Here is a 27,829-nt window from a genome sequence, read left to right on the forward strand (position 1 = left end):
CTTTTGATCGTTCGCCAACGTCCCTATGTGTATCTTTCGATGAATATATGCTGCGTATGCGTGAGGACGAGCACGCGACGTGCTCGAGTTCTCCGCCCTCTCATGGAATAGTTCTATGAACAGACGAAGGGTCTCCTTCTCGAATGAGATCTTGAGCGAGATGGAGACGACTGGTAAAGGCGGCGCAAGACACCGCTGTCCCTCTGCCGTCGTCCACAACGATTCATATAACGCTTGAGCTAGTTTCAAACGTGCATCCAGTCCACGTCTTTTGTCTACTGTCGCTTTGCATTTTGCCTGGTTATTCGAGAAAAGCCGAATAAGTACAGAAATTGATTTCAACTTTACCAAATGGTATTGCGTTGTAGAACGACGTTGCATCTTTTAGAATGTATTAAAAAGTCTTACAACACAACTGTTTAATTATTTAATTACTAGATGAGTAGAATTTAGATTTACAGAAACACATATCGTGTATTTACACACGTGAAATTGAAACGCGAGAATAGGACCATCTCCTTACTTTCTCGATATTTACTCGCATCGTCGATGGTGCATTCATCGATATTTTCCTTTTTTGATGCCGGCACGGCGCGGATATCGATATTTTTTGCCGGCTCTAATAACGAGTAAAGTGTCGATGCTTTTTTTCTGATATCGTGTCCCCGGTCTCGCCCCTGTGCAGGACCAACCGAGAGAACGGCGAGAAGATACAGACAGGTTGCGTGCAATGTCCGCTCGTTCTTCTCTCTTCTCTACACGCTCGTTGCCGCACGTCTGTAATAGTCTGTCTGTATGTCGATCGCGTGTAATGGTAACAGCAGCGCAGGGCGTGTGCGTGTGTTACGCGGCCGAGGGGCGCGCGTATACGCGCAAGAAAGACGCCGCGCCGCTTCGCGTACGAAACGCAGCGCAGGACATCCTCGTCCTACCCCGAGGTCCTGCGGTAGGCGCGTGCTCACTCCACTTGGTGCCGCCGCTCGCCGCCGCTATGTGTGAGTGCTGCCGCCACCGGTTCGGTGGGGATAGAAACGATTGGTGGACGCTGCGTCGAGTTAGATGCCGAGGAGATCTTGCTCGTCAGTCGTGCGGTGGCCGTCGTACCGAGCGTTACGGTCTTTGCTGTCATAGGGAGAGACGCTCTCTCTCTGCTCCGATCTCTATTTCTCTATATTTGTTCATCGCCGTTACCGCGGATAGCCTAGGTCGCGAAATCATCCTTTTCTCTTATCGTTCCTTTTTCTCTTTGATCAACGACTCTTTCTCTCTCTCTCTCTTTCTTTCTCTCATCTTCTGGAATCTTGGAGTTTGGCTGATCTATCAATGGACCCTGATCGAGAATCGGAGCGTATTTGCTTCGACATCGACATCGAGGAAATAGTGTGATGTGCGGGATCTTGTAATGGCACATCTCGGGACGCGATTTGAGGAGTTGGCACGAGACGTCAATGTCGTGTGGATAACAGAGCACGTCCCCCTGATCGGAATGCGGGATATCGTAGCGAGACGCGACATTAGTTTGTCAGCGAACCACCGTAAGTGGATAACATTCTGATACAGGGTTGATGCTTGTTAAACGACTTTGACGTGACGTAACTCGGTAAACACCGTCGATCGGTCTTCAAAGAACTAAATCCGAAACGAATCCGGAATTTAGAGAACATCGCGAACAATAGAGTAGCTTATTTTTGCCTGTAAAGAAACATCCGTATCCGTGCAAAATATTTATGCCGCGTCGGACGAATGCTCTTAAATCAAGTGAAATAGTGTAAACAATCTTGGATATAAGTTAAAATTACGTGATAATAATTACGATTTTGAGAATTATACCAATGAACCGATTAATTCTTGATTTATGTGGGCATTTGATGTCAGTCCGTAAATGCTCACAGTTAATCGAATCGGAGTGAATCGTATATACTACGACGGAGCGAACAGTTTCAGTAACACATCTCGGCCAGGCTTGCGTGAATAGACGCCCAGCACAGTGGGCAATAACCGGTAACGTGACGCGGTCGCGCGGCGTGTGATGATTAGGAAGCAGAAAACCGGTACCAAGCACAGGCAACGAGTTCACTAAAGATGCGTGGGCTCGTCGGTCGGCACGAAGGTCCCGGGAGAAGATCGTTGTCGCTGTCGTTGGCTTATTACTGCCTGCTCGTGCCAGTATACCACGTGCTCGCCGTGACCAGTGAGCTACCGCCAAAGCTCGATTTGCCGGACTATTGTTCGTGGGATTTGCACCAGGATGGCGCGCTCACCTGCGTGCATCATTACACGGGCAACGACTCGCTCAGGACGAACTTTTCTCAGGCTACGAGCGAGTACGTGACCTCCATGAACATCGTGTGTGAGGACTCCGATGAGGAAGACGACAATGGCGTACTCAGCGTGGACAGCTTCCTTCACTTATGGCGGCTGCGGTCGTTGAAGCTGACCGGATGCAAGTTGATGCATTGGCCGGCCAAGCTACTCAGCGGTCTCCGCGATCTCCGTAATCTGACTGTTAGAACACTAAATGGACACAAAACCAAATATAGTCTGGAATTGGAAAGCGGCGCTTTTGACAATACGCCGCAGATTGAAAAACTTGATCTGTCATGGAATAATATCTGGCAAATACCGGATCGCCTGTTTTGCCCCTTATCGAATTTAGTAACTTTAAACATCTCGTGGAATTCGTTGAAGGACATTACGGAACTTGGATTTCAAGATGTCACTGAAGAAAAAATATCTGAGAAGCAGCATCCGAGACGGATTCAATTGGAATCCACGCCGGCTCCTCTTCCATGTTCCTTGGATGTGCAATCGTTAGACATGTCGAATAATCAAATTTCCGTGTTGCCTATCAATGGATTCTCGTCGTTGAAACGTCTCAAAGTATTGAATTTGTCCAGCAATGCTATCTCCATGGTAGCAGACGGAGCTTTGCACGGACTTAGATCCCTTGAGAATCTCGACCTATCTGGAAACAAAATCGTCGCTTTGCCGACGGCGATGTTCCGGGATGCGAGCAAGTCACTGAAGGAGTTGAGATTGCAAAACAACTCTATCAGTGCGCTGTTGTCTGGTTTGGTGGCCAACATGAATCAACTAGTCACCCTCGACTTGTCAAGGAACGTTCTGACTAGTTCGTGGTTAGACTCGGGAACATTCTCTGGATTGATACGCCTCGTACTCCTGAATCTATCTTATAATCGAATTAGCAAGCTAAATACGACAATCTTCAAAGATCTCTATACCTTACAAATTTTAAATCTCCAATTTAACGAGATAGATTCGATATCGGCGGACACTTTCGCGCCGATGAGCAACTTACACACCCTAGAATTAGCTCACAATCGGTTGACTTATCTTGACGCTTACTCCCTGAACGGATTATTCGCGCTCTCGCTGCTGGCCTTGGACTCCAACTTGCTTGAGGGAATTCATCCGGACGCTTTTCGGAACTGCTCGAGCATGCAAGATTTAAACCTGTCCGGCAACAATCTTGACAGCATACCAGTGGCGCTAAAAGACATGAGGATATTGCGGACCCTCGATCTGGGCGAGAACCAGATCAGAAGCCTGAATAAGCCTGGTTTCCGAGGAATGTCAAGTCTTTATGGGCTAAGGATGATCGGCAACGAGATCACTAACGTCACGCAGGAGGATCTCGTGGAATTGCCGGCGTTGCAAATCTTAAATCTTGCCAGGAACAGAATCGAATTCGTGGAGAATGGTGCATTCGCTGCCAATCCGGCACTTCAAGCGATCCGATTGGATTCAAATGTATTGCAGGACATGTCTGGCATCTTTATAAACGCGCCCGGTGTTTTGTATTTAAACATGTCTGACAACATTATTACGCAATTTGATTATAGCTTCTTGCCTGAAAAATTACAATGGATGGATCTACATAAAAATTTTATCGAAGATCTTGGCGTAGCGCCACGGAATACGAATCTGCAGACACTCGATGTGTCATTTAACCGGCTAACGAGGATAGACTCTCGGTCGATTCCAGATTCCATCGAGCTACTGTTCGTCAACAATAACCTGATAGCCTCCGTGGAGCCGCAAACATTCTTCGCAAAGACGAATCTCACTCGAGTGGATCTCTACGCGAATCTGATTATCAAGATGAACCTCTCAGCGTTCCAGCTTACTCCGGTGCCATCTAACAGACAACTTCCGGCATTCTACATCGGCGGAAATCCCTTTATATGCGACTGCACCACGGAGTGGCTGCAGAGGATCAATTCGCTTACGCTGAGACAGCATCCGAGGGTGATGGATCTCGAGTCCGTTTACTGTAGATTACCTTACGATCGTCACAAGTCGTTTATACCGCTGTTGGAGGCAAAATCTTCACAATTCTTGTGCACATACAAGGCGCACTGCTTCGCTCTCTGCCATTGCTGCGACTTCGATGCTTGCGATTGCGAGATGACATGTCCGACGAACTGCACGTGTTATCACGATCAGTCCTGGTCGGCAAATGTCGTCGACTGTTCCAGTTCAGGCTACAAAACCCTGCCGGGTCGGTTACCGATGGACGCAACGGAGGTTTATCTCGATGGGAACAATTTCGGGGAACTGAATTCTCACTCGTTCATCGGCCGGAAAAATTTGCAGATCCTTTACGCGAACGACAGCAACATCATCGCAATCCGCAATCACACCTTCAGTGGTTTGAAGCGGCTGCTTGTGCTACATCTGGAGAACAACAAGATAAGTTTTCTTAATGGCGTAGAGTTGATGCCTTTGGAAAATCTGAAGGAACTTTATCTGCAGAATAATCTGTTAACGTATATTGATAACGGTACGTTCTTACCACTACGTCAGCTAGAAGTCTTGCGTTTGGAGAACAATCGACTCGGCACTTTTGCTCTCTGGCAATTGGGCCAAAATCCGTATCTAGTCGACATCGGTTTGTCTAGTAATCCGTGGAACTGCGAATGCTCTTATCTGGATCGCGTACGGGAGTGGATGTCCCGCAACCAGGCGAAGATCAATGACTGGCAAAGCGTCACCTGTTCTCTAGGCGTACCCATAACTCTTCCAGCGAACGGATCGGTTATAAATTGCGCGGCATTAACGGGCACGACTTCCGTCGTCGAGACGCATCCGCTGGAAGCTTATCTACCGGTACTGCTAGCCACAGTCGTGCTGATTTTCGCAGCGGTGGCGTTGGTGTGCGGCGCAATCAGGCATCGTCGTACTCTGAGAACCTGGGCCGCGAGCAGATGCGGTCTACGGGCGTGCTACAAAACCGCAGCCTTCGAGGATCAGGAGAAACCGTTCGACGCCTACATCTCCTATTCTGCGGTCGACGAGGCCTTCGTCTCTACGATTCTCGTGCCGGGTCTTGAAACTTCATATAGGCTGTGCTTACACTATCGAGATCTTGGTGCCGGCAGCAACGTCGCTGACGCCGTAGCCGAGGCGGCCGATTCTTCGAGGCGCACTATTCTCGTATTGTCGAAGAACTTTCTGCATGGCGAGTGGTCCAGGTTTGAATTCAAGGCGGCCCTGAGGGACGCTCTCAAGGGAAAGGGCCGCTCGGTAATTTTGCTTCTGGTGGGCGGTGTGTGCCCACGGGATCTCGACGCCGATCTCAAAAAGAGAATCTCGTCGCACACTGTGCTGGTATGGGGGGACAAGTTGTTCTGGCAGAAGCTGAGGTTCGCCATGCCGGACGTGTCTCCGGTTCCCGTTTTAGAGAGACCCTTGCCATTGCCGCCACCGCCGCCACCGCCGGTGCATCATCAATGGACGTAGAACTGCCGTTATTTAGGTGAGAGAGAAAAAAGCACGTTCTTTCATTTTTAGAATAGTATACACGCTAATATTTTTTATATAACAGCGTCTGCTTTATAAATTTGTATTTCGCGTTTGTATATATGAAGCTACATATAAAACAAGATTTTATCATCATTCAATAAAGAATAGGTTCGATATTATATAAATCTAGAAATAGTTAAAATTATATCTTCGAATTTTGATCTTCCACATCGTACACATATTATATCTGATGAATTTGCATATTTGCATATGAATATCTATTGCACATCTTGTCCAACAGATTTCGAAATATCCGATAGTGTTATTATTGTTTATTACTGCACGAAAAAACTTTTACACAAAAATTATATTTTATAGAAATAGAATTAAATAGTATTTATTTAAATGAATTAATCTAGGGGAAAAATAAATAATATGACATAATGCTCGAAATGCATCATACGATATTTTTGTTATTTCTCTTGAATATTTTTTTAGTTAAATAAACAATAATTTATTTGTAACTATTATACAGCTGTGATTGGATATAGGATATTCGTAATTACGAATTTATATTTTTGGCGTCGTCTTTTAATTACTGTAATTCTAGAACACAGTAAATAATATATCTACTATTAGATACCCATACGAATCATACAATTTCTAATATAGTACGACAGCAAATATTATCTTCTTTAGCAATAATCTTTCTCGAAAGATCGTACATAACGCGCTTTTGTATCCTAAAATGAGAGTAACGTTGCTTCCGGTTGTTGAATACTTACGATGGAAAGTTGACTAAGTACGAAGTCGTTCATCGTTAATCCAATAGAATTCATAATCGATGTTCGCGTGCCTATAAAAGCGCCGAGTAGCGCGCGTGGTACGTACATAATGGTAACAGTTCAAATTATATATAATTCCTAAACGACAGGCTAACGAGGCGGTAGTCGTGCCATTGAACGCGCTTCTACACGACCTGTAGCCCATTTAACGGCGACACATTTTGCGCTATTGTGATCGGGGGCATGAATGAGGTCATCTTTCGATGGTCGGTTTTGCACGAACATATGGGTCGACGGGAAATATACGAAAAGTCGCATTAAATCCGTCGTTACATATCCGCCAGCGACCAGTGAACTAGGAAAGTCCATCAATCGTTCGGACCATTTGTGCTCTCATAACTATTCTCACTCAATTAGCGATTAAGTTCGCTTTGTCCGAATTCGGTCCCCTGTCAGAAGCATAAAAGACCGTAAACGGCGTAAATCCGACAATCGTTTTTCTTAAATGTCGATTTTCGCAATTAATCTGACGAAAGTCCTGCGTATTATACGATTGACGCAATTATCGTAATGACTTTATTTTTGCATTTTCACACGTTATTAATATAAATAGACTAGTAGCACTTGCAATCATATTATATAATGAATTTATTTGATTGCAATGTATTTTTGACGATCTTATTTTACCGACCAGTGTTTCTAAATTATGTGAACTGGTAAAGAAAGAATAATGTAAAAAACTTTGTCTTCATAATGCCAAGAGTTTGTTTTTAGATTAGAATATAAAAACTCTTCTAAGTCTAGTGTCGCTATGTTCTCAAATACTCTAACTCAGAATTCATCATATTCGTAAAATATGAGGTCAGCAAGTTACGATACGACATTGAATTTTAACACAGAGAAAAGATCACGTTCAGAAAGTATCAAAATATCTCGTCTATAACTTGTTATTGTCTATTATTCTATATTGCTATAAAATACGGAAAGCGTTGCAAAATATCTTATTTTATTTCAAAATTTAATTTCTTGACTGTCATATTATTCGTTACAATTTACAATTACAAAAATAAAAATGTAACAAATATATATAATAATCATTATTACGTTTGTATTTGCTATGTATATAACAAGTGTGTCTCTATTTATCCTTTTGTTCTATGAATTTACTATAATAATTAACTGGAATAATAGCAAATAGTAAATACGTATTTACTAGAATTGAACCTGGATTTTAATCTATTTACTAGAGCTATGAAGTTAAATATTACTGTTTGGACTAAATTCAGTAAAAATTCAGTACGCTAATTATTCTCAGATCGATAGCATTTTTCAGAATTACATGAACCGTCATGTTAAGTACTTGTGCTCGTTAATTTCAACGTTTATTTCTGTCGACCGTTATTCCGTTCAAAACACGCTTATTATCGGTATCGACTCGGTCAGAATTCGTGACAGTCTTTCTACCTATCAGCTGTTTACTTCGCGTCACACGATGTATACATTCGCAACCTTTCTTTCTTTTCTCGCGAAGCGATGGTTACCTCTCGGTACCAGTGTATGTCTATCGCTTAACGATGACAGCAGTTGATTTCGAATAAAGCTCAGCAGCACATCTCATTGTACATCGCTCTAAGTCTCTACTCTTTTCAACACCTTCTGATTCTTCGTGTATGTTCGTGATAATTCCGATGTCAACAGTGGACCTGGTTATTTGGTACCATTTCCTTTCGCAATACTCCCAACAATTATATTATGAAATTTTAATTATTATATCCAATTAAATATCCTTTTTTTCTTACAAAAAACGTTTCTTATAATGATATTTTCATAACAAACATTCTGCCTTTATTGAGAAGTAATAACAAAAATCTTTTCCGAAATTAATTTAATTTAATATAATAATTAAATTGAATTATATTTTATTCTCTTTGTTTTCATGCATTCTCTGAAAGGAAATTTTAACCACAATCATTTAGTGGTCATAATACAACATAATTGTCTAAAATAACTCATTATTGCACATTTAACAGCAATTTTATTTCGCATTCTATTCTCCCATCGGGAAATGACGAGTAATTTCGTGATCCGCCTGCTCGTCCGCCCGACTCGTGCCTTTGTAATCACCAGCCGAATAGAATTATCTCTGTCACGCAGATCGGCAACGTGGAAAAGGGAGGCCGAATGCGACGGACGTTACATTAAAGCCAGCGCGACGCGCGGGAAAATTAGGAAAGTCAATTGATCGTCCGATTTCCCGCAATCCCGCAACAATGCCTTTCTCCCCTGACCACAGACTGCCAGACAGGCTCTCGATTTTCTTTGTATCAGGTGACTGGCCATTCGCCGCGTTAACTTTCCGCGACACGCTTCAGTTTCAGCTGTTACCCGAGAGCTCCGGCGCGAAATGGTGGTTATAGCTCGAAAGGGCGAGTTGAAAATACGAGAGGGACTGGGAGAAGTACGGAAGGTCCCTTTTTACCCCATAAACTTCCAGGTTGGCGCCTGCGTAGTCGACGCTTCCATTAAAAGCTAAGCCCTCGATAAGCTGCATCGATACCAACTCTCTGTTTCTCTCCCTCTCTCTCTCTCTCTCTCTCTCTCTCTCTCTTTTTCTTTTTTTGCTCCCCCAACGGGATTACGTAAAGTTATTTAGCCGAAACGCGGAAATGCTTATTGTCACGTTAGCTCGCCAACTAAATTTTCATAGTAGTGTACCGCAGCTGTTCGCTTCCTGCCGGGTGGACCGCAAATGGATGCGATTTGCGAAATCTTGAGACGGTTACGCGGAGCCAGAGAACGCTAGTCGCTTTCGCCAGCTTCACGAAGAGAAACGATCTCGCGTTTTTTATCGTGATTTATCGCGCTTCGTACGCCTACCGTTAAAGGCGGGATTTCGTTGTCAGTTTCGGTTTCGAGTATGATGTACGATGTCGCTGCTGCAAACAACTTTTTATCGATTGAGTTATCATACGGTAGTCCGTAACGAGCGTTTAAGCGCCCGTCGCGGGGCAATTCGACATCGTTGCACCATCGTCGTCGAATTCGGCCCTCTTTCTCGACTTCGGGCGGAAACTTACGACCATGTAGAATAGGACTCGTTAAGGGTAGTTTCTCGCGTATTTTCGGTGATGGGTTTTCCGAACGTTCGCGACCTTTTCCCCTTCCCGTACGATCCTTCGAAGAAACCATTTAACTGCTCGTCTGACGATAACGTCATCGTGAAGGCAGGGCCACGGAGCTTTTCAATCTTCGTAGATAAAAAAGCGCCGGGCGGTCGCAAAGTAAAACGCCTTAATAGAACTCCCGTCGACGGAAGAACGTACTCGAAATGTCTACGAAAGGGCAGGTAGAATCTTCGATCGTAGGTATACCTGCCTGTACCGTTCGTTCTGTACTTGACAAGGGCACGCCCGAGTCCAGAAGACAAATGGGTTCCCTGTCGACCTTGCATACTCTCTTAGAGAAAAGGAATAAGAAATTGAAAAGCGATTTGTATACTAATTCGTTTCTCGCACGCTCGTGAATGGATTCAAGCACATTTCGGTGTCCTAGGCGTGAGATGGCTACTCATTACGCTCTTCATACACGTCACGTCTTAGTCATATTAGGAAAACAAGTGCAGCTGAAATATATTCTCAACTTCTAGGCGCGTGTCTCTAGAATAGGTCGTTTAAAATTGACGATGGAATAACTGAAAATGTCCTGAATAATTTTAGATTAGATTATACGGATTGTTTTTCTTTTAGTTGATACAGTATATCGTTCTATCTTTCGTGGTATTCAGTGAATAATAAGAATAGAACAACACTTAGATCGATTTTATCTTCAAAAAGAAATGTAGTCATGAATTTATCGTGAGAAGATGCAATACTATTTTTCGATGTATAGCATACATTAAAAGCTATCCTATTTAGATCATTTCCTAGAAGAACCGGAAAAACTACATGTCATGGTTAATACCTCCGCACTAATTTCGCGCTGATTTTTGCAGCAGCATGATCTCCACGCTTCGTTACATGCCTTATCCGAAATAGCGCTCGTATACATAATCTAATGGATTACGTGTCTAAAAGTCACGCATCGTGAAAGGAAATAAGAGTGACGCGGGTCTGCTCGAGTAGTTGAGCGCGCGAGTTTTTCGTACGTGCGATGCAGGTAAATAAGCGTGAGCTAGAACAAACCGGTAATCGATGCTAAGGAATTCTTGCGAGAAAACGTATCGCGAGAGACGAGACCTAACGACGGGAGTGGCCAAGCATCTAGGGATCCCAAGTTTCTTAATTATTAGTTTCATAATTACGCCTGAGTTAATTGTAATATCGCGAACTTGGTATATATATATTTTTTTTTCTTCGTCTGGATCGATTACTTATTCGTGCGCGTCTGAAAGTATTGCGCCTCCAAATTAATTATAGTAGATGTTACGTCTTTAGTATATACCTTCGCTCATTATAATTTTCTACACGTTGTACAAACTGCGCGATAAACTTTATGGCTGCACGTATTACGAAGATTATATCTGAGCGTCAATTATGAACGCGTTGAGAAAGAGTTGCATCGTTAATCAAAATGCGAAGATCACAGCATCTTAGAAATAGAAGAAATTGGCAGAAAATTGATTAACAGAATGAGACAAGAGGATGCATCTGAAATTTAAAAAACGTCTACCTAGCTGGCCTCCCCATTTAACCAAATTTTAATGAATAAAATATATAATAATGCGCTATTTATGCGCTCTCAAAATTCGCAAAAAAAAATTTGTGGGGGAGAGGCTGAGTAGGCTGTTAGTCAGCCCCTTTACAAAAAATTTTTTTTTTTATTATAGCTAAACAAAATGAGCATAAAAAATTTTTTTTGCGGATCTATTTCGAGTTATCTGTATGAATATTACTCGATTTTGAGCTTATCTTAGACTTATTAACATTATGTATCATTGCCATTGATCTCATTATTTTCATCTATTATTGTGTTAACTAGATTTATTAATAACAAGATAAATAGATTACCTGTGAAAATCTATTATAATAATTGCCATTTATTGCCCATTATCCTTTAAATTATTAAATTGTTTAAATGATCCAATTTTAGCATCAAGAAGTGAAAAATAGAATTTCTAGTAATTGCGTTAAATACAGCATCTGAATATTTCATATTCGATTTTTCCACTTGCCCAAATGCTTAATAACAGCAGATTATTTTATGTTAACATGATGCAAAACGTAAAAAAATTTATTATTAAAAATTTGAATTAATGCCTTTAGTTGAAACTGTATATTTATTTTTTCTTTTATCTACGCATCAAAAAATCTTCAGCGTTTAGCGCTTTTCTACAGTAGCAATTTGATTTTTAAAATTTTATAAGTTAATAAAAGAATTAAGATTTAATTTAATTTAGAGAAATGAATAGTTATACTAATTTAATTTAAAAGACATTTATTGATTTGGATGATATTTATTTAATTATCTTTTAGTAACTAAATTAATAGAAATACAAAAAATAATAAATGCAAATTGATATTATAAAATCGAAAGGTTTCCCGCTTCGATAAAATCCTTTTCGTCGCAGCAAGTTCGGTCATGCGTACGCGTGTACTCGCGAAAGAATCGATTCTCACAGACATAGAAAGTTGTCTACGCATATAGTCACGTCTCAGAATATGAGTCAATGATCCGGAAGACTTGTCCCTGGTGATTCCGAAAGAGCGACTGACGAGGGACGACGAGGGTTTTCGCGTATCGACGCGACTATGGTATTACGTTTCCGAGATTGGCATATCGCTCGCCAATACTGTGGATGCATTGTCCGTCGTTGTCATCCTCGTTGTCGTCGCCGTCATCGTCGTAGCCGGCAAAATGTACGGAAGCATCCCCGAGCCCTCTTGCCCTTTCATTGTCGGTTCGACGCGTGGTGTTTTACGGCGAGCTTCTCCGTTCTTCCGCCAATGCATTCCGAATTGTACACCCTGCTGTCGTATACCTTCGGGAGGTCCTATTCTCTCTTCGGCTGTTCGCCATTGTACCCGCCTTTAGTGCAGACTGCCGTCGGAAGTCGGTGGAAATGTAACTCGTGGTGCTCGCGCACGAAACGAGTCAAATAAGCCGGCGACGAATGCACCTTTTTCACAATACTCGGAGAAACTCTCGAGAGCGTCCGCCGTTGACATTTCGATGCAACCGCTCGTAAAAGTACAGTACGCATTCGGAAGATCGGTTCCGGTTTTTACATTCGGTGACAGAAACGTGTCATCGACATGCGACGTTACCGGATGAACCGTCACTGTGGAATGGATAAGTAATGATCAGTTTCGTCGATGGACGAGATAGTCGAATCTTCAAGATTGGCGCGCGAGATAGTATTCCAATCTATAATATTCTGAATCCCCGAATAATTAACGTGCCATTCTATAATATATCGCACTATTAACTTCATAATGTCAATTATACCCAACTTGAATTATTTTTTAAGCATTTCTGTAGGTCGCCACTGCTCCTGCTCAATGTATCGTTAATTTAATTAAAATAATCGAAGCCAAATAAAAATTAATAATAAAATAGTTTATGTAAAAAATATATTAAATTTGATTCAAATTTAGTTTATTATTTACTAAGTGCATACATTAATGTGGATGTTATTTACTTTGAAACTAACCACAGATCTTACATTTTGACACATATGGGAGTTAAAAGTAGTCAAATGTTATTTAATTTAAAATTCTTTGATATATCTAACACCGTGTCGTTTTTGATGTTTTATCTTGTTGCATAATTTAGAAACTACTGATATCTAGATGCTTTATTTAAGGAAAGAACGATTCTAATTCAGTCGAGGAATCTGTTAAAGATAAAATCGGAGATTTCCAAATAGAAATAGAATTAGAAATAGAATTTGATTCTCTTCAGTATTTACATGTAGCCAAGGAGGGGATTTGATTTACAAATATTGTTCTTATCTTATTTATCCATTCATACCTTTCTTATACGCTCTTTTATTTTAATATTGATTGCTTTACTTTCTGTCTCTCTTTTTTTATTCTTATCATTGTTCTTTTATCTTATCCATGTTTTCAGTACATCATCACTGTTGATATTTGTTCTTTATGTTATTTTTAATTTAATTTACTTTATTGCAAGGCTCTATAAATAGACTACTAATGTTAACAGAGTAAAATACGGTACAATAGACTATAGTAGCTTGCAAATGGTTAGGCATCAGCAAAACTGCTGTTACAAAGCTTATATCAGCAACAAAAACCAGGACATAGACAAAGATGCAATATAGATATAATCATATTTTAAAAATATTATCACAGTCGTAGTATCTAATACGCATAGTTCTTTCTATATAGATATACAGTATCGCCTCTTTTATTATTAGTTATCTTATCCTATCCCAATTATCTTATACTATCATATTTTCCTCTCTCTCCCCTCCCCCTCTCTCCTTTTATTAAATTTCTTTTACTAATTTTCTTTGGATATTTCGAAACATAGTTAGCTTGTCGCATCTAGGAATGTAAAGAAGAAAGTTTAGATAGAAGTCTGTAATTGACAGTTATATTTTCAAAATAAAATACATGCCGGATTCATTCGTTCGGGGAAAGATGACGTAACGTGCCGAGTTATGCGGTTTTCTAACGACTCGTCGCTATGTGGCTGCTTCCGAGAATCTTTACTAATCTTATCGAGTGCTGTACCGGTATGCCCGTAAAACACCTGCATCTGCGCGACATTTGAGGAGGTCGCAGAACGCTTTTATGGTGCTTTTAGCTCGACTTGTACGCGGTACTGTCATCGTCACTTCGCGGCTTTTCTCTCAAGTCCCGCGCATGACACGGAAGAACAGTGAGACAGCTTCCCAGGAAAGCCGTTAAACGGCTTATCTGGCGGTGTATTTGGTCAATTTGAGGAGCATCCTTTCCCTTTAACTCCCTTCGATTTTCTATGGTCGCGAATGCCACGCCCCTCTATATAGCCTTTATCCGGGTTCTCCGCGTCTCACTTAAGGACCACTCCGACTTTTAATTCGTGCTGCTTTTCATCTTATCGCGCGACGCTTCTCTCCCTCCTTTTTATTAGCGTTTCTGACTCGCCCTTTGCACTCTTCGAGACTCTTTTCCTTGAACAATGGAGGCGGGTGACAGCTCGCGCCGGCACAACGACGACGCGATTCGAGGGGAGAGCTCTTGAAAAATTTACGCGGTCCTTCTTTAGACACTCCTTGCGATTTGTATACTTTATGTCAACCCCCTTCAACTTCTGTGTTCAGTGGATCTTAATAGCAAAATATTTGTCGTATTAATGGATTCTTCTTGTACGTGCTGAAATCCGTACCATCGATGTATTTACACTCATAAAGATATGCATGAATGTATAATGGAGCTTCGCGCGATTACACGTGCTTTTTTACATGCGATCGATGCGACGCAGAGTGGAGCGGTTATGGATATAAACGCCGGTACCATAAAATATGGTTACATTGACCATCTTTTTTTCTCTCAGTATTCTTACGAGAGCTATTCAGTGGTATATCAACGTACACATTGTTTGGCTGTGTTTTCCCCTAACGTTTCGCCGACTTAGACTTAGTGCCGAAGGAACGGATGTGACTCACCGCAAAGGGACCAAGTGAATTTTCGGTGGATTTCATAGCCGCGCATAAATCGATACCCATCCACCATAAGGTGGATGCATACTGGGCGGCGCGGCGGTATGAGAGAACAAGGGATACAAATCTTTTTTGTACGCTACCTCACGTACGCGTTCCGCAAAAGCGTACCGCCGACTCTCCCGTACGTGATTTACAAATTTTCGAGTTAGAGTTAATTTGCAATTTACGCGTTGCGGATCCGCGCCGGTTACGGGGCAACGTGGTAACAAATATCGGAGTTAATTCGCTCTCGATTCCGCAATAAACGAAGTTAGCGCGCGAGCATGCCGAGAGGCCAGCCTTAACACGAATACCGAGCGAGAAAAGGGTTTCGTATGTTATTATTGAAAACAACGTTCGAAGCTGCTCCGTGTATATGTATGTGCGTACATACTACATACATGCCGTTTTATTTCTAAAACTAAAATAATTTGCTGCACCGTGCTGGCAGAATAAATCTCTTTCAAATGTCTTGCGTCTGCTTTTTGAACGTTGTCACAAAAGTACGCCGATTTTTAACAAAAATAAAAAAACGTTTACAATCTGTATAATGCAGCTATTTCCATACATTAAAAGGATAATTTTTCAGGATATGATTTTTCGATACTGAACTTTATTCTGAAAGAGTTACAAGGGAGTAATAATAAATTCCTCTCAATTCACCTTTCTCTTCAACGCGTATGACTCTCAATTAACATTCTGAAATGTCGTGTTATCCGTTTCTCATTTTGCTCGAAACGTACAATTTAAAATAATAGCTAATTTCCCTCCGGCCACGTAATTCGTTATACAAACGTATAATAACATAATTACTTAATATCCCTTCAAAGTTTCATACACAAAAGTTTTCGTAAGCAGCGCATCTTGAACTTGGCTAGTTCCGAAAGTTAATAAAGAGCCATAAATAATTGTCGCGAGTGTCTCTTATTGTGAATTACGCGATTTATAGAGCGGCGCGCACGTTCACCCGCGGCTTTCCAAAGTGCGTACGCAGGTGACGCGCAACGCAATGCGACGATTTTCCGCCGCACCGCCGTGTAATTAACACAACTGTAATGCCGCAACGTTGCGGCCGAAGTTTCAGGAATGTAGAAGGCGGGTCAAGTCTATTACGGCTTGCCCAGCCGGCAATGGCAGACTAATTACTGAAGCTGCGAGCGGCTGACGTACGCGTTGCAATGTCGTCGTCGTCGTCGTCGTTGTCATCGTCGTCGTCGCCGTCGCTGTTGTCATCGTCGTCGTTAGTTAAGTAAATGCCGCGTTGTGTCGGGATTATTACGTATCTCGTTTACTTTTAACTAGGGCACACGTCTTTCCACGGTGTCAGGTTCTTGATCCAGAATTCTCTCTCTGACCGCAGAAAGGATGATGTTGAACGACAGGTATATAACGGGCAGTGAAGCGCGACATTAAGAAGAGGTGTAGTTCCGTATAAAATCATAACGGAGCGCACCGATGGAAATTCGGTCGCGAGCTGTGCTAACAGCAGCTGCAACGCGCCGAAGAGAATTCCGAAACGCAATCAATTTATCAGCAGCGGGTGCGCGAACGTGACCAGACTTAAGCATATGGCCGATTTAACGATGTCGGCCGGCTAGGGAAAGGGATCCATGACTACTCTTAGCGCTGGGAGATTATGCGCTGATCCTGGAATATATTTTCCACGTCCGACACAAAGTTGCGAGAGTAAGAGAGAACGAGTAAAAGGTCCGTGGAGACTCGCGTGAAAGAGAGGAATGCTCCCAATTATGCACCGCACTAGCGACGAATTTGTTACGGCGCGCATTGTTAGCTGAATATAACAATGAGGGACGCCGCACCTCCCTTCGTCGGCCGTGCAATTGGAGGTGGAAATTTTCGAATTATCCGATGTATTCCTGTCGAGATTGCGTTGGCTTTCACGTTGGTTAGCCCTGTCCGAGCTTCGGCGATCAAATTTTCTGTATCAGTGATTTCACGATTTTAGAGAAGCGGGTGACTTTCGACGTAACGAATCGCACGCGCATTTAAAAGTCAACACGTTTTTTTCTTTGTGTTTCGATACGAAAGTCTGATTTATAGAATAGAGAAGAATGAAATTTAGATTGTTTCGTATATTTTTAAGGTGACTTTTTTTTAGAAATTTATATATACAAATTCGCAAGAGACATATTAAGAATTAACTGCAAGATAATTTCGCTCTCTTACAAAATGAATCCCGTATGAAGTGACATTTTTTTTCAATAAATCTTTACAGTGTTTTTAAGATGCTTGTTAGCATTATTATTAAATTGATGAGCAATGTAATTTGTGATATTTTTAGCTTCAATTCATGATTGCGTTTCAAATCCGTTAAAGTAAATTAGCACGTAATTTATGAGATTGAAAAATGTATTTGCAAATTTGCATATGAATATTATCAAGCACCGCTTTAAGTAAAAATAGGAATCTTTCTTTTATTTAAAGAAATTATACAACATTTGTTCATATTTATTTAGGAAAATACTTTTTTAAATCAAATATGAAAGAAGTGTATTAAAATGAATTTGCGATCGATAATTTCAACTATTGTTTTCACCATTTTCGTGATTGATAGTAAACATTTATAAAAATGCGGACATTGTGGCTAAAAAAGTCATAAAAAACTTATGAAAATCTATTTATTAGTCAAATTATCCGACAATCGGCTGTTCAAGCGCTGAACAATCAAGCTACTTAGATGTTACGAATGGATTGATATTCACGTGAAAAGATGCAAACCTATCAGATCCCGGCTACATTGTGAAATCGGTTTGAAAAGGAACAAATTTTTCGAGAACCCTTCGCAATCGTAACTAGGATGGAAGATGGGTGCAACGCGGTGGATTCTTTTCAAAGAAACTTTGGGATTTGCTCGGCAGGGCGGCCTCTACGTCGCTCGTTCTCATACCGGCTTCCTCCTTAACATTCTCTTGTTATTTCAATTGCCGTCTCTCTTACCTGTCACCGTAGCGTCAGTCTGGCCGAGATGCCTGAAAAGAGCAAGCGAGAAGCGGAGAATTTTCTGCGTCCATTGAAAGTAAGATAAGCGTGAGTAGGATCCGATGCCTCCAGGGGGTGGGAGCTCAGCAAGGGTGAAAGAAAAAGATGAGGCAGGAAGAAAGAGAAAGAGAGTCTGTCATTCTCTTGCATGGTTTTCTCTTCTTGGGAATCCGCAAAATGGAGCACGGTGCCTATCATAACATCCTCGTTTTACGGTAACAATGCAGAAGTAACAAGACATTCGCCGAAGGACATCGAGCGTGAAAAAATAACGCGAGCGGATGATTCGCGACGTTAGCGGACGGGAAAAACAGCCGCATAATTTTGCTGTCTGCACGAGAGCCATACGAATGGTAGAATAATTTTATAATATTACCTAACGTTTGTAGAATTTCTCTATGCTGAAGCTTAGCAATTGTAATATCAAAAGGAATTTTTTATTTGGAGTTTCATTTTATCCAAGTATATAAAATGAAACGACCAAAATATGAAATACTCTTTCCAAAAATGACTAGCCTACGTAACTGTACACCTCATGCAAGAATACACAAATATTCCCCGACAGAAAAACGAAGCGTACTTTTAGAGAAGCGAAGAGAAATAGAATTTTTACATATCCACTTCGTATTTCTTCCATGAAAATATCTTTGTTGTCTTTGTTTGTCAGAAATTTGTAAAGTGGCATACGCGGTCTCTGCTATAGCGGTTTTATATTTGCGACTGCAATGTATTCAACGTGAATGACATAAGATAGGGGCCAACAAGCACAAAAGAGCATTTGACTAGTCTGCTAAAAAGGTAAAAAGATACACGTAAAATACGCCGTTTTCCTGGATATAATCTAATTGGAAAAAATGCTGGAAATGTTTCGAAAGGTATTTACGGGCGTAGGCAAACGGGGAAAAAATTACAGCGAAAGCGAAAAGTCGAAACGCGATATGCTTGCTACTCGCGGTGGAACGAGTCGTCATTAGGGTCTTTGAGCCCGCGGACGAAATTACTCTCGGATCTCCCGTATGATCTGCGTTTTATTATATCCACTATGTAATTTTCATTCCATCCGTTCCACTTTGGACCGCGTGCGTGTCTTCGGGGTCCGTTAGATACTTTTTAATACACATTTCCCGCGGCATTTTCTTCCTCATGCTTTCCTTCCACGTGTTATAAGCATGGTCTTTGTTTTAGTATTCCCAGATAATTGAATTGATACTCGATGAGAATATCTAGTTTTAAATAAGAAAGGAAGTAAGAAAGAGAAGTGAATTAAAATGTAGATATGTTCAAACGTCTTGTTAATACATACAGTAATCATGTGTATTAAAAAGAAATAAATGTAGTGACGTAAGCGAATACATTTGCAACGAAATTAAACGATTACGGAAGAATGATGGAGAAATACCGTGAAACTTCTATCTCGATATTTCTTTTCTAGTTCGATAGTCCAGGCATGTAGCACGTAACGGAATTCTTAAGTACAAATTTAAGGAGTACCAATGGTTCGCGCCGCGGACGAATAAAACTGAGAAAAGTTTCGATTGATTTTTCAAGCTGAATTCACAAGCACTCATAATCCAAAGTTTCGAGGGTTTCAAAAGAGGAACAAAGTGCGAAGCGAAATGAGATCCCGCGGCGGAGATAGCCGGGGACCGCGTGTTGGAAACCGTGGAAACAAAACTAATGTCGTTAGCGTAAATTTTAAAGAAAATAGAGGGGAAACTCTATTTCTCTTATGGGTCTGCTTTAATTAATAACTGAGTATATATTTGCGCGTTCGTTTGTACAAAGAGCTCGTACGCCGGGGAATAACGTTTCACGTCTAATATATTTACTCTCTCGCTCCAGAGTATATTTACATTTATGGAAAATAAGTGCTCCGTGCAAATTCTCTTTAGCTAAGGAAGAAGACGCTTGTCGTTCGATACTTTCAAGAAATTAAAATTAAACAGTCATCTGATTTTTGTATATTTTTGTATTATTAATGATTGGAAATACTGCAAAAGCTGGAAATATTTCAATATTCAATGATACTAATATAATCCAAACTCATTACGATCTTCTTGTTTTACTCTCTCGAATGTAAGTCAAGAGCCAATGCGACTATGGAATAGTAAGCAGTTCAAATTGGAATATTTAATGAGTATGCAATCCATCAATCGATCGCCCTAGAATCTCGTAGATTAATGAATCTTTATTGAATAACAACTGTTTGAAGCGAGTCTCGAGATCCCTTCCAGGCGAGCTCTTGCACGATATTTACGTGGAAATGTCGTCGTCGCTAGCAATTGCCTTCCACGTTTTCATTCTCCCTTTGACATTAATTCCCGTGCTCGGGGAAATTAATTGGCGTTACACCGCGGGATATGCATGCCGAGTGCCGTAATTAATAAGGCACAGTAACGGCATAGAAAACGAGCTAGTAGAAACCAGCTTGGCGGCGGATGATTAGCCTGGAGGAAATCACGGTGCGATAGCGCAAAATCTCGCGGAACAACGATTCGTCGTACCGGTTTTTACACAATGTCGCACCGTTCTTTTTATTGTGAGTCAACGCGACGAGAACCGTACGTTCTGCAGAGCAAAGAGGAAAAGGGAAGGAGAGAGAGAGGGGGGGGGGGGAATGAGAGACGAGATGAAAGACGGCGGAGGGAACGGAAGCGGACGAACAACGAGGCATTGTTCGTCTCGCATGAGATTGGTGAAACAAGGATTACTTTACATGATGGTGTAGTGGTCGCGGGCATTAGGCAGGTGTTACGAGACAGTCTCGTAATCTCGTAACAGAGTTGCGCCTGGCGCACAATAATCGTTAGAACCGCGCATAATTGCGACCATCGTACGCGCAGTTTGCATAGCATTTCGTTACGGAGAATTTCTGATTTTACGATCGTCGTTCGCAATGCTGCGCACGGTAGCATAAAAATTTGCGCCCAACGGAACTCGCGATTCTCTTCGGTAAAAGACGCAAAGTGAGCAGACTCGTCGGAGCAAAATTTTCCGCGCTCGGCGCCATTCGGTCTATTGGTATCCGTCGGTGAGTCCGCGATTGTAGAGGTGACTAAGTTTGTTCGCCTTGTTCGCGGTATCATCCTCCGTTCTCATCGCCCACACGGTCGAACTTTGCCATACACGGACGCCATAAAGCCACGTGTAATTGTGCAAACGCGTGGGCGATATAATTGAAACAGGAGCCGGAACAGCGAGGTAGAAACAACTGCATCTCAATAGTTATTTGATTATTTGTGCGAAAAAGTTGTAAATGCACTAATTAATTTCGAAAGCAATACATTATGTATAATGTAACCTTAGAAAACATGTATCTAATCTTGACTTTACAGTATTTTTATAGCTCCTCTAGCATTTTTAAATTACATTATGGGAATACTGTGAGATATTTATTGCCGAGCTATAAAAATCTTTCGACATATAAAAGATCGATATAGACCTATCTTTTTTTTGTTATTTATAAAAATTGTATTTATCCTAGGAAAAATAAAAAGAAAAATTCTGCATTTTGTTATTTTTATATTGCTCGCTTATTTTTCATTTGAGCGAGTTAATATTTTTTAACTCAGAAACACGTTATTCTAGTTTGTTTTATTTTTTATTTTAAGCAATTTCACACGTTAAATAATACGAGTGTATTCAAAGTCAAAATTTAAGATAATCGAAAGTGAGAATGTGTAAAAGATATAATCATAAGTTGAGATATTATATATAACATCGTATATAAAGAAAGAAATTTAATTTATTTTAACATATGGTACCTTTTTATTTCGAAATTGGAAAATAATTCATTCAATATATATATATATATAAATATCCATATCATATCTTCTGAAAAATCCTATATGTTTCATGAAATTTATCTGTATCATTTATCGTGACATCAATCGAGTATACTCATCATCGAGATACATGAAAATATCTCTTTGTAAAATGAAATCTGAAGCTTTCAATTGTACGTAAATAACGGAGCCACTCATTAATGCGACAAACTCGCGCCATTATACCCGAAACGCGAAACGTAACACAGTCAAAAATGAGCGATAATGAAGCTTGGCTTTAAACGTACGTACTCGGCGAAAACTCGATTACCGGTGCATAAATTCGCCGCATCGGTTAAATTCACGAGTGTGCGCACATTAAAAAGTGGCTGAAATCGGGATTTATCTCGCACCACTTGGATTCGACTACGTTTACAAAAAGGATCAATTTTCCTGAGTATACCTGAGAGAAGATGAGTAGCCAATCTCACCTCTCTAGCTTTTCGAAAATAATGCGTATCGTAACGTGTTTTTGCCATCGACCCAACACTATCAGGACGCATCAGTCGGGCGAGTGATATCTCCTTGCTTTTTTTTCCCCTCTTGGTTGCAACGACCGTCGAGGTTGTCCCGTGGCGGCAATATTTCGCGCGCATGATTGGACAAAAAGCAGCCTCGAGTGGTCTCGGGGAATGGAAGCGGCGAGCGGGTGCATGCCGCGCGAAGAGGATCAGAGGGAGGGCAGATGCTCACTCCGCAGCCTCACGCCCCGATACAATAGGGCTGGTGTACGGGGAAAATAATGGCAGTAAACCTATGGACCGATTCAATAGGGTTCCACCTTTCTTCTTTTCTCGTCGCTGCGTTCCATCGGGATATCTCTTTCACTTTCCTCTTGTTCACCCACACGTTGCGTCCTTGTCTTCTCCCCTTGCCTTTCTTTCTGTTTACGCCAAGGAAGCCAAAATCGCTATATAATAGCACACGATCTGCATCCTGCGATTTTTCCAGCAAACATTTATGCAGCTTCAACGGATGTTAAGTGATGGTAAACATACGTAAAGGGAACTTTTTCGCACATTATTCGACTGCTATTAACGTTTATTTGAAATCTTCATAATGATAAATTGATATAAAAGTAAATGTAGGATAAAATAAACATTGAATTTTACATTGACTTATAGTGGTACTCTGTAGCCAATTATTCATTGATGCATCAGGATAGATATTCTGATAAGATTAAGCTCTACTATTCTTATTTGCTCTCACTGCGCTGCAGAGCAACCGTTTTTACTTCATCAGCAAAAGCTACAAAAGTTGCACTGATGTAACAGATATCCACCTTCCTCGTCGAAGCGTCTCACCTTTCCTCGGATCTCTTTTATCTTCGTACCTTTCCATGCTCTTGTCCCCTCTCTTGCATTGTCTTTCTCTTCTCATCTATCTGTCTCGCTCGCTCTCCTATGGTCACTCCATACTGTCTGCCAAGCCGAGAGAAGGTATACGCCCAGCATTGTGCTGATCCTGAGTTACGTCGCAACGGCAATTGTGTCAAGTTTACGGTCGAGCGCTATTCCATTGACTGCGGCGTATGTATCTAATGTGTGTCGCGGCATGAGCGGCGACTCACCTAGGAAGGTAGGTAGGATAGGAAGGGGAAGGGACGCGAGGATGCAACGTTCGCATCAAAGGAAGAATTACTGGGAACTAGTTTTCTATGGCCTACGCGGCGGCTTCCTTAGGTGAAGTAAGGTCAGAAGGATGATTCCATTATAAGTTTCGCCGGCTCATCGAGCTCTTTCTCCCCACTCTTCCTTCCCCTCTCTTTCTCTATCTCTCATCCAACAATCTTCAACTCTGTCTTTTTCTCTCGTTTCCGTATCGCCATCCGTTCGGCCGGCACGTCGGCTCCTACAAATTGCTGCGGCCGTCGCACTCGGTAGTGCTTATTCCATCAGCGGTATGATTCATCTTTTTCCGGGGTATAATGTATTCCGCGTTTCCAGCCCTTCCGCTCTCGCTCCGCGTTTTATTTTCTCCACCTTTCTGTCTTCCCGTTGCATCTCTCGCCATCCCTCTCCGTCGCCTTTCCTCTTCTCTTTTCTTTTCTTTCTACCGCGTCCCACATCCCACTCTGGTATCCTTACACGCGTACATAACGACGAAATTTCAGCTGTCACGCCCGTATTTCCCGTCGCCCATTAATTAACAGCTATCTCGCGTTCGTTCGTTCGTTTGACATCCGGCGCCGGCAGCTCGCGACATTGCCGGGCAAAGAGTTGCCCGTCATGCACGAGACGGCTCGAGATCGCGTGAGAGTTCCCTCGCATATCAAATGAAACTGGGATTGTCGGCGTCTTTGTGTGCACCTGGTTTGCTGAATCGCGAGTTAATTCACCAGTTGTCATGCAACTTTTCAACACGAGAATTAATACATTCGTAATTATGTGTCGGTGGCAGGATCCACGACTTGTCAGATATACATTAAGGAAAGAGATTGGTGTGTTTGATATCAGAACTCGGTACATCCGAAAAATTTCAATACAGCGAAAAAAATCTGGCAAGTCATAGCTTGCAGTGGCAAAAATCACATAGTGGATCGTTTACCTGTGTTTATCGATAAATCGAGCATAGAATGGATAACGTTCGAGGTTTGATTTCTGTGGTGGTTACGAGTTATGTTTTGCTTGTCAAAATTGAACCGAAAAAGGATTTGTTTATTTAACAGTGTTTACCGTTTACTATTGCATTGTTTGTTTATTTTTTTAACAATATATAAACAAGCGTGCATTATTTTTAATTTAAAACCACTGTCGTACAATTTTCGTTTTTTTTTTAATTTTAAACGTTATCGCACGACAATAGATATTGATTTTTATACTATTTTATAGTTTTTTGTTTCTGAACAAAACTTAATGAAAACACACGAATATCCGAATTATGAAAATAATTCAGAGGATTCTCGTTAATTATTATTAACACAATTATTCATAGGATTATAGCTTTCATACGTACAATTGCAAATTTTTTATTTAAACTATTCATATGCAAACTTTTATTTAACCTAATATATATGGTGGCTTCTTATAATAGAAATGCCACGCGAAACTTCACGACATCATGGCACTCGGCAGTTCCTTCCGTTTCGACTTCTATTGTAGTCTGTGGTTGTGTGTGCGTCTTCTAGAAAACTATGCGACGTCTGATATATCCTATCTATACAGATACCGGCGGTTATAGATGACCGTACGATTCTCAGGCAACAAATATTCGAGTATCTCTTTTCCTCCGAGGAAACGCGCCCACGGGTCCAGACGGGACGTGACCAAGATAACGAAACGGGGGAGAAGGCACGTTCTATTCCACCGGCTTCGTGCTGAAGTCGACGCTCGGGTTTTAGTAGCGCCAAAATCTTGAGACCACCGCATCCTGAACTTTCCGGTATACCCTACGTTCACCTATGTATAGCAGCCGATGTGGCACGGTACCGGTGGATCTCTGGCGGTAACATTTTCTCGTTCGAGTATACCTATCTTCCCTTTATGCGGCGCGATACGCCGCACGTGGTGTACATCGAGCATCGCCCGCTCAAGAAATATTTATTAGATTACCATCCTCGCGCTGAATTCTTACGAGTTTGACGACGCGACTTTCGCATCAGACGTAAGCGTAAACGTAAGACGTATGTCTATGCACCGTGAAATTACACACGTGCTATGATGTTAGATGAAAGCAATATTGCATCTATAAATTGCCAGATGTGAGATATCGTAAAACGAAATTAGCTATAACTCTGCAAGGGTATAAAAAACCGCATTGTGTGATCGGGAAAATTAATCAATACGTAAGTAGGATTTTATAGAATATTGAGAATTAAGCTATTGAAGTATTTTCTTTTATATAAATTATGAAAAGAATCTTCTGTTTATTACGACGCAAAATTACAGCCGCGTGCAATTACATTATCAGCGTAGAAAGCAAGTAAATACCTAATAATGCAATAATATAATGGATACGTCGCATTATCATTCTTATTATACAGTATATTATATATAATCCATACGTAAAAAAAAAATATTAAGTACATAAATTCTTTTTGAATTTTGTTGTTTATTTATTATCTGCATACTAACATTATGTTGTATTGAACAATACGGTGGTTTATTCAAGGCATCTTGCTGGTCCACGCGCCATACTTATGCTCTTATGTAAATTTGTATGCAATGGGCTTTTACCGCATCCGCGGTACAGTTTTTTCCTTCCGTCGCTTCCATGGCAACGCATTAAATCGATGAGGGATTGCGACGTTTTTGTCGTGCTTACTTCGCGTCATTATTTATACGTTTGTTCTTGTACCGCGTGTAATTTCCGCACGTGAGCGGGAAAGTCTAGAAGGAAAAATCGATTAACGCACTGCTGGGATCGTGCCAAGTTGTAAGACGGCGCGCGTATTCTGAATTATAGTATTTTGAATCATCATTCTGCAGGTATCGAATACTTATACTTTTCGTAACGAGAGCAATGTAAACCGATTTATAAAAATAAATTTTAGATTTGAGAGCACAAGAGGGATTTCAAATATAATATAATTGTGATGGATTTAAACGTAGATGCGTGAAGTTTGGAATATTTACATTGATGCAGATACATGATGGATAGTCAAGTAATAGAATCTGCATTTTTACTTTTCAAAACTTCAATCTTTTACTTAACGCGCATTCGCATCAAATAACTACCTATCATAATTAAATGCGCGAGAATACTTGAAATAGTATAACTGCTTTTTAATGGAAATGTCTCAAACTTGCTGCGCAATCTATTCCTACCCAGTGTCTCTATTTTGTCAGCTCGCTCTCTAAAGTTACGGGTAGATATTGGTTTGAACGCCATCGCTACTACATCGTGCGGCCTGGTGCGAGAGAAACCGCGCACGAAACTGCGGCACGGCATTTATCTAGCTAACCGAGCCGTGTCTGTCGCCTGGAATTGCGATTCGTGTCCCATTGTACTTAAACAGTCCGAAATGTCGCCGGTCGATTTAATTTCGGGATACGGCAACTATTTCCATTTACGAGATTTATGTTTACCGCCTCTACGCCCCATCGCGTCGCCTCGCGCAATTGCTCGTTCGCGGAAAACATCCGCGTCGGGAAAATTTTATGACGCTTTATTACGCGACAAGAGAGCCGATTTGTTAATGTTTATTAACTTTCCGGAGAACGCGACAAGCGAAAATTCTCTTACACTCGCGAACTTCGGAACGACTTAGAAGTTATCTGTGCAGTCACTGTTCTAGATAAAACAAGACAGAGACAATTCTCTGCCCTCCGGCAGGATAATGTTAAGCACCTTCAAAGTACAGTTTGACGTTTCGTCCATTAGGCACAGTGCCTAGAGTTCATGAATGCATGTCAATATTCAAACTCTGGGAAAAATACATATCGAAATTAAAAATAAAATAGAGAGAGAAAAAGAAGTTGCGATTAATTTTAACTCAAATTGTCAGCAATACACAGAGACAAAGATTTCTTTAAATTTAATAAATGTAGTCATTGGAATAGTCCAACCAAATTGATTCTTTAAATCAAGAAATGCAATTGATTGTATTTAAGCTACATTTTTGTGATTAAACAAAATAGTTTTCATTCAAAATTAAATTGTTTTAATAATTTGTGTCTATAGTACTTGAACAATATTGGAAATATTAGGAATTTGATGATTTTGACTCCCTGTATATCTTCGAAACTACCTCTATGCTCAGCTTAAATTTTCTTTAAATTAATATTCCATCATAGCATCGTATGGCATACAAATTCGATTCAAAATTTGAGGGCTACAAAATACATAGACAAAAAACATGTGTTTTT

General features: G+C 41.0%; 1 protein-coding gene across 1 annotated transcript in view; it reads left to right on the forward strand.

Moving 5' to 3' along the window:
• The first annotated feature begins 1,724 nt into the window (after positions 1-1,724).
• Toll-6 (Toll-like receptor 6) overlaps positions 1,725-27,829 on the forward strand; it is a 51,254-nt gene continuing 25,149 nt past the window's right edge. Inside the window, exon 1 of the mRNA XM_018518482.1 lies at positions 1,725-5,779. Coding sequence (XP_018373984.1) covers positions 2,083-5,763 — 3,681 coding nt within the window. The 5' untranslated portion in view covers positions 1,725-2,082 and the 3' untranslated portion in view covers positions 5,764-5,779. The remainder of the gene's footprint in view (positions 5,780-27,829) is intronic.

This window comes from Trachymyrmex cornetzi, unplaced genomic scaffold, assembly GCF_001594075.2.
Source record: "Trachymyrmex cornetzi isolate Tcor2-1 unplaced genomic scaffold, Tcor1.1 scaffold75, whole genome shotgun sequence".
NCBI classification, from domain to species: Eukaryota; Metazoa; Arthropoda; class Insecta; order Hymenoptera; family Formicidae; genus Trachymyrmex; species Trachymyrmex cornetzi.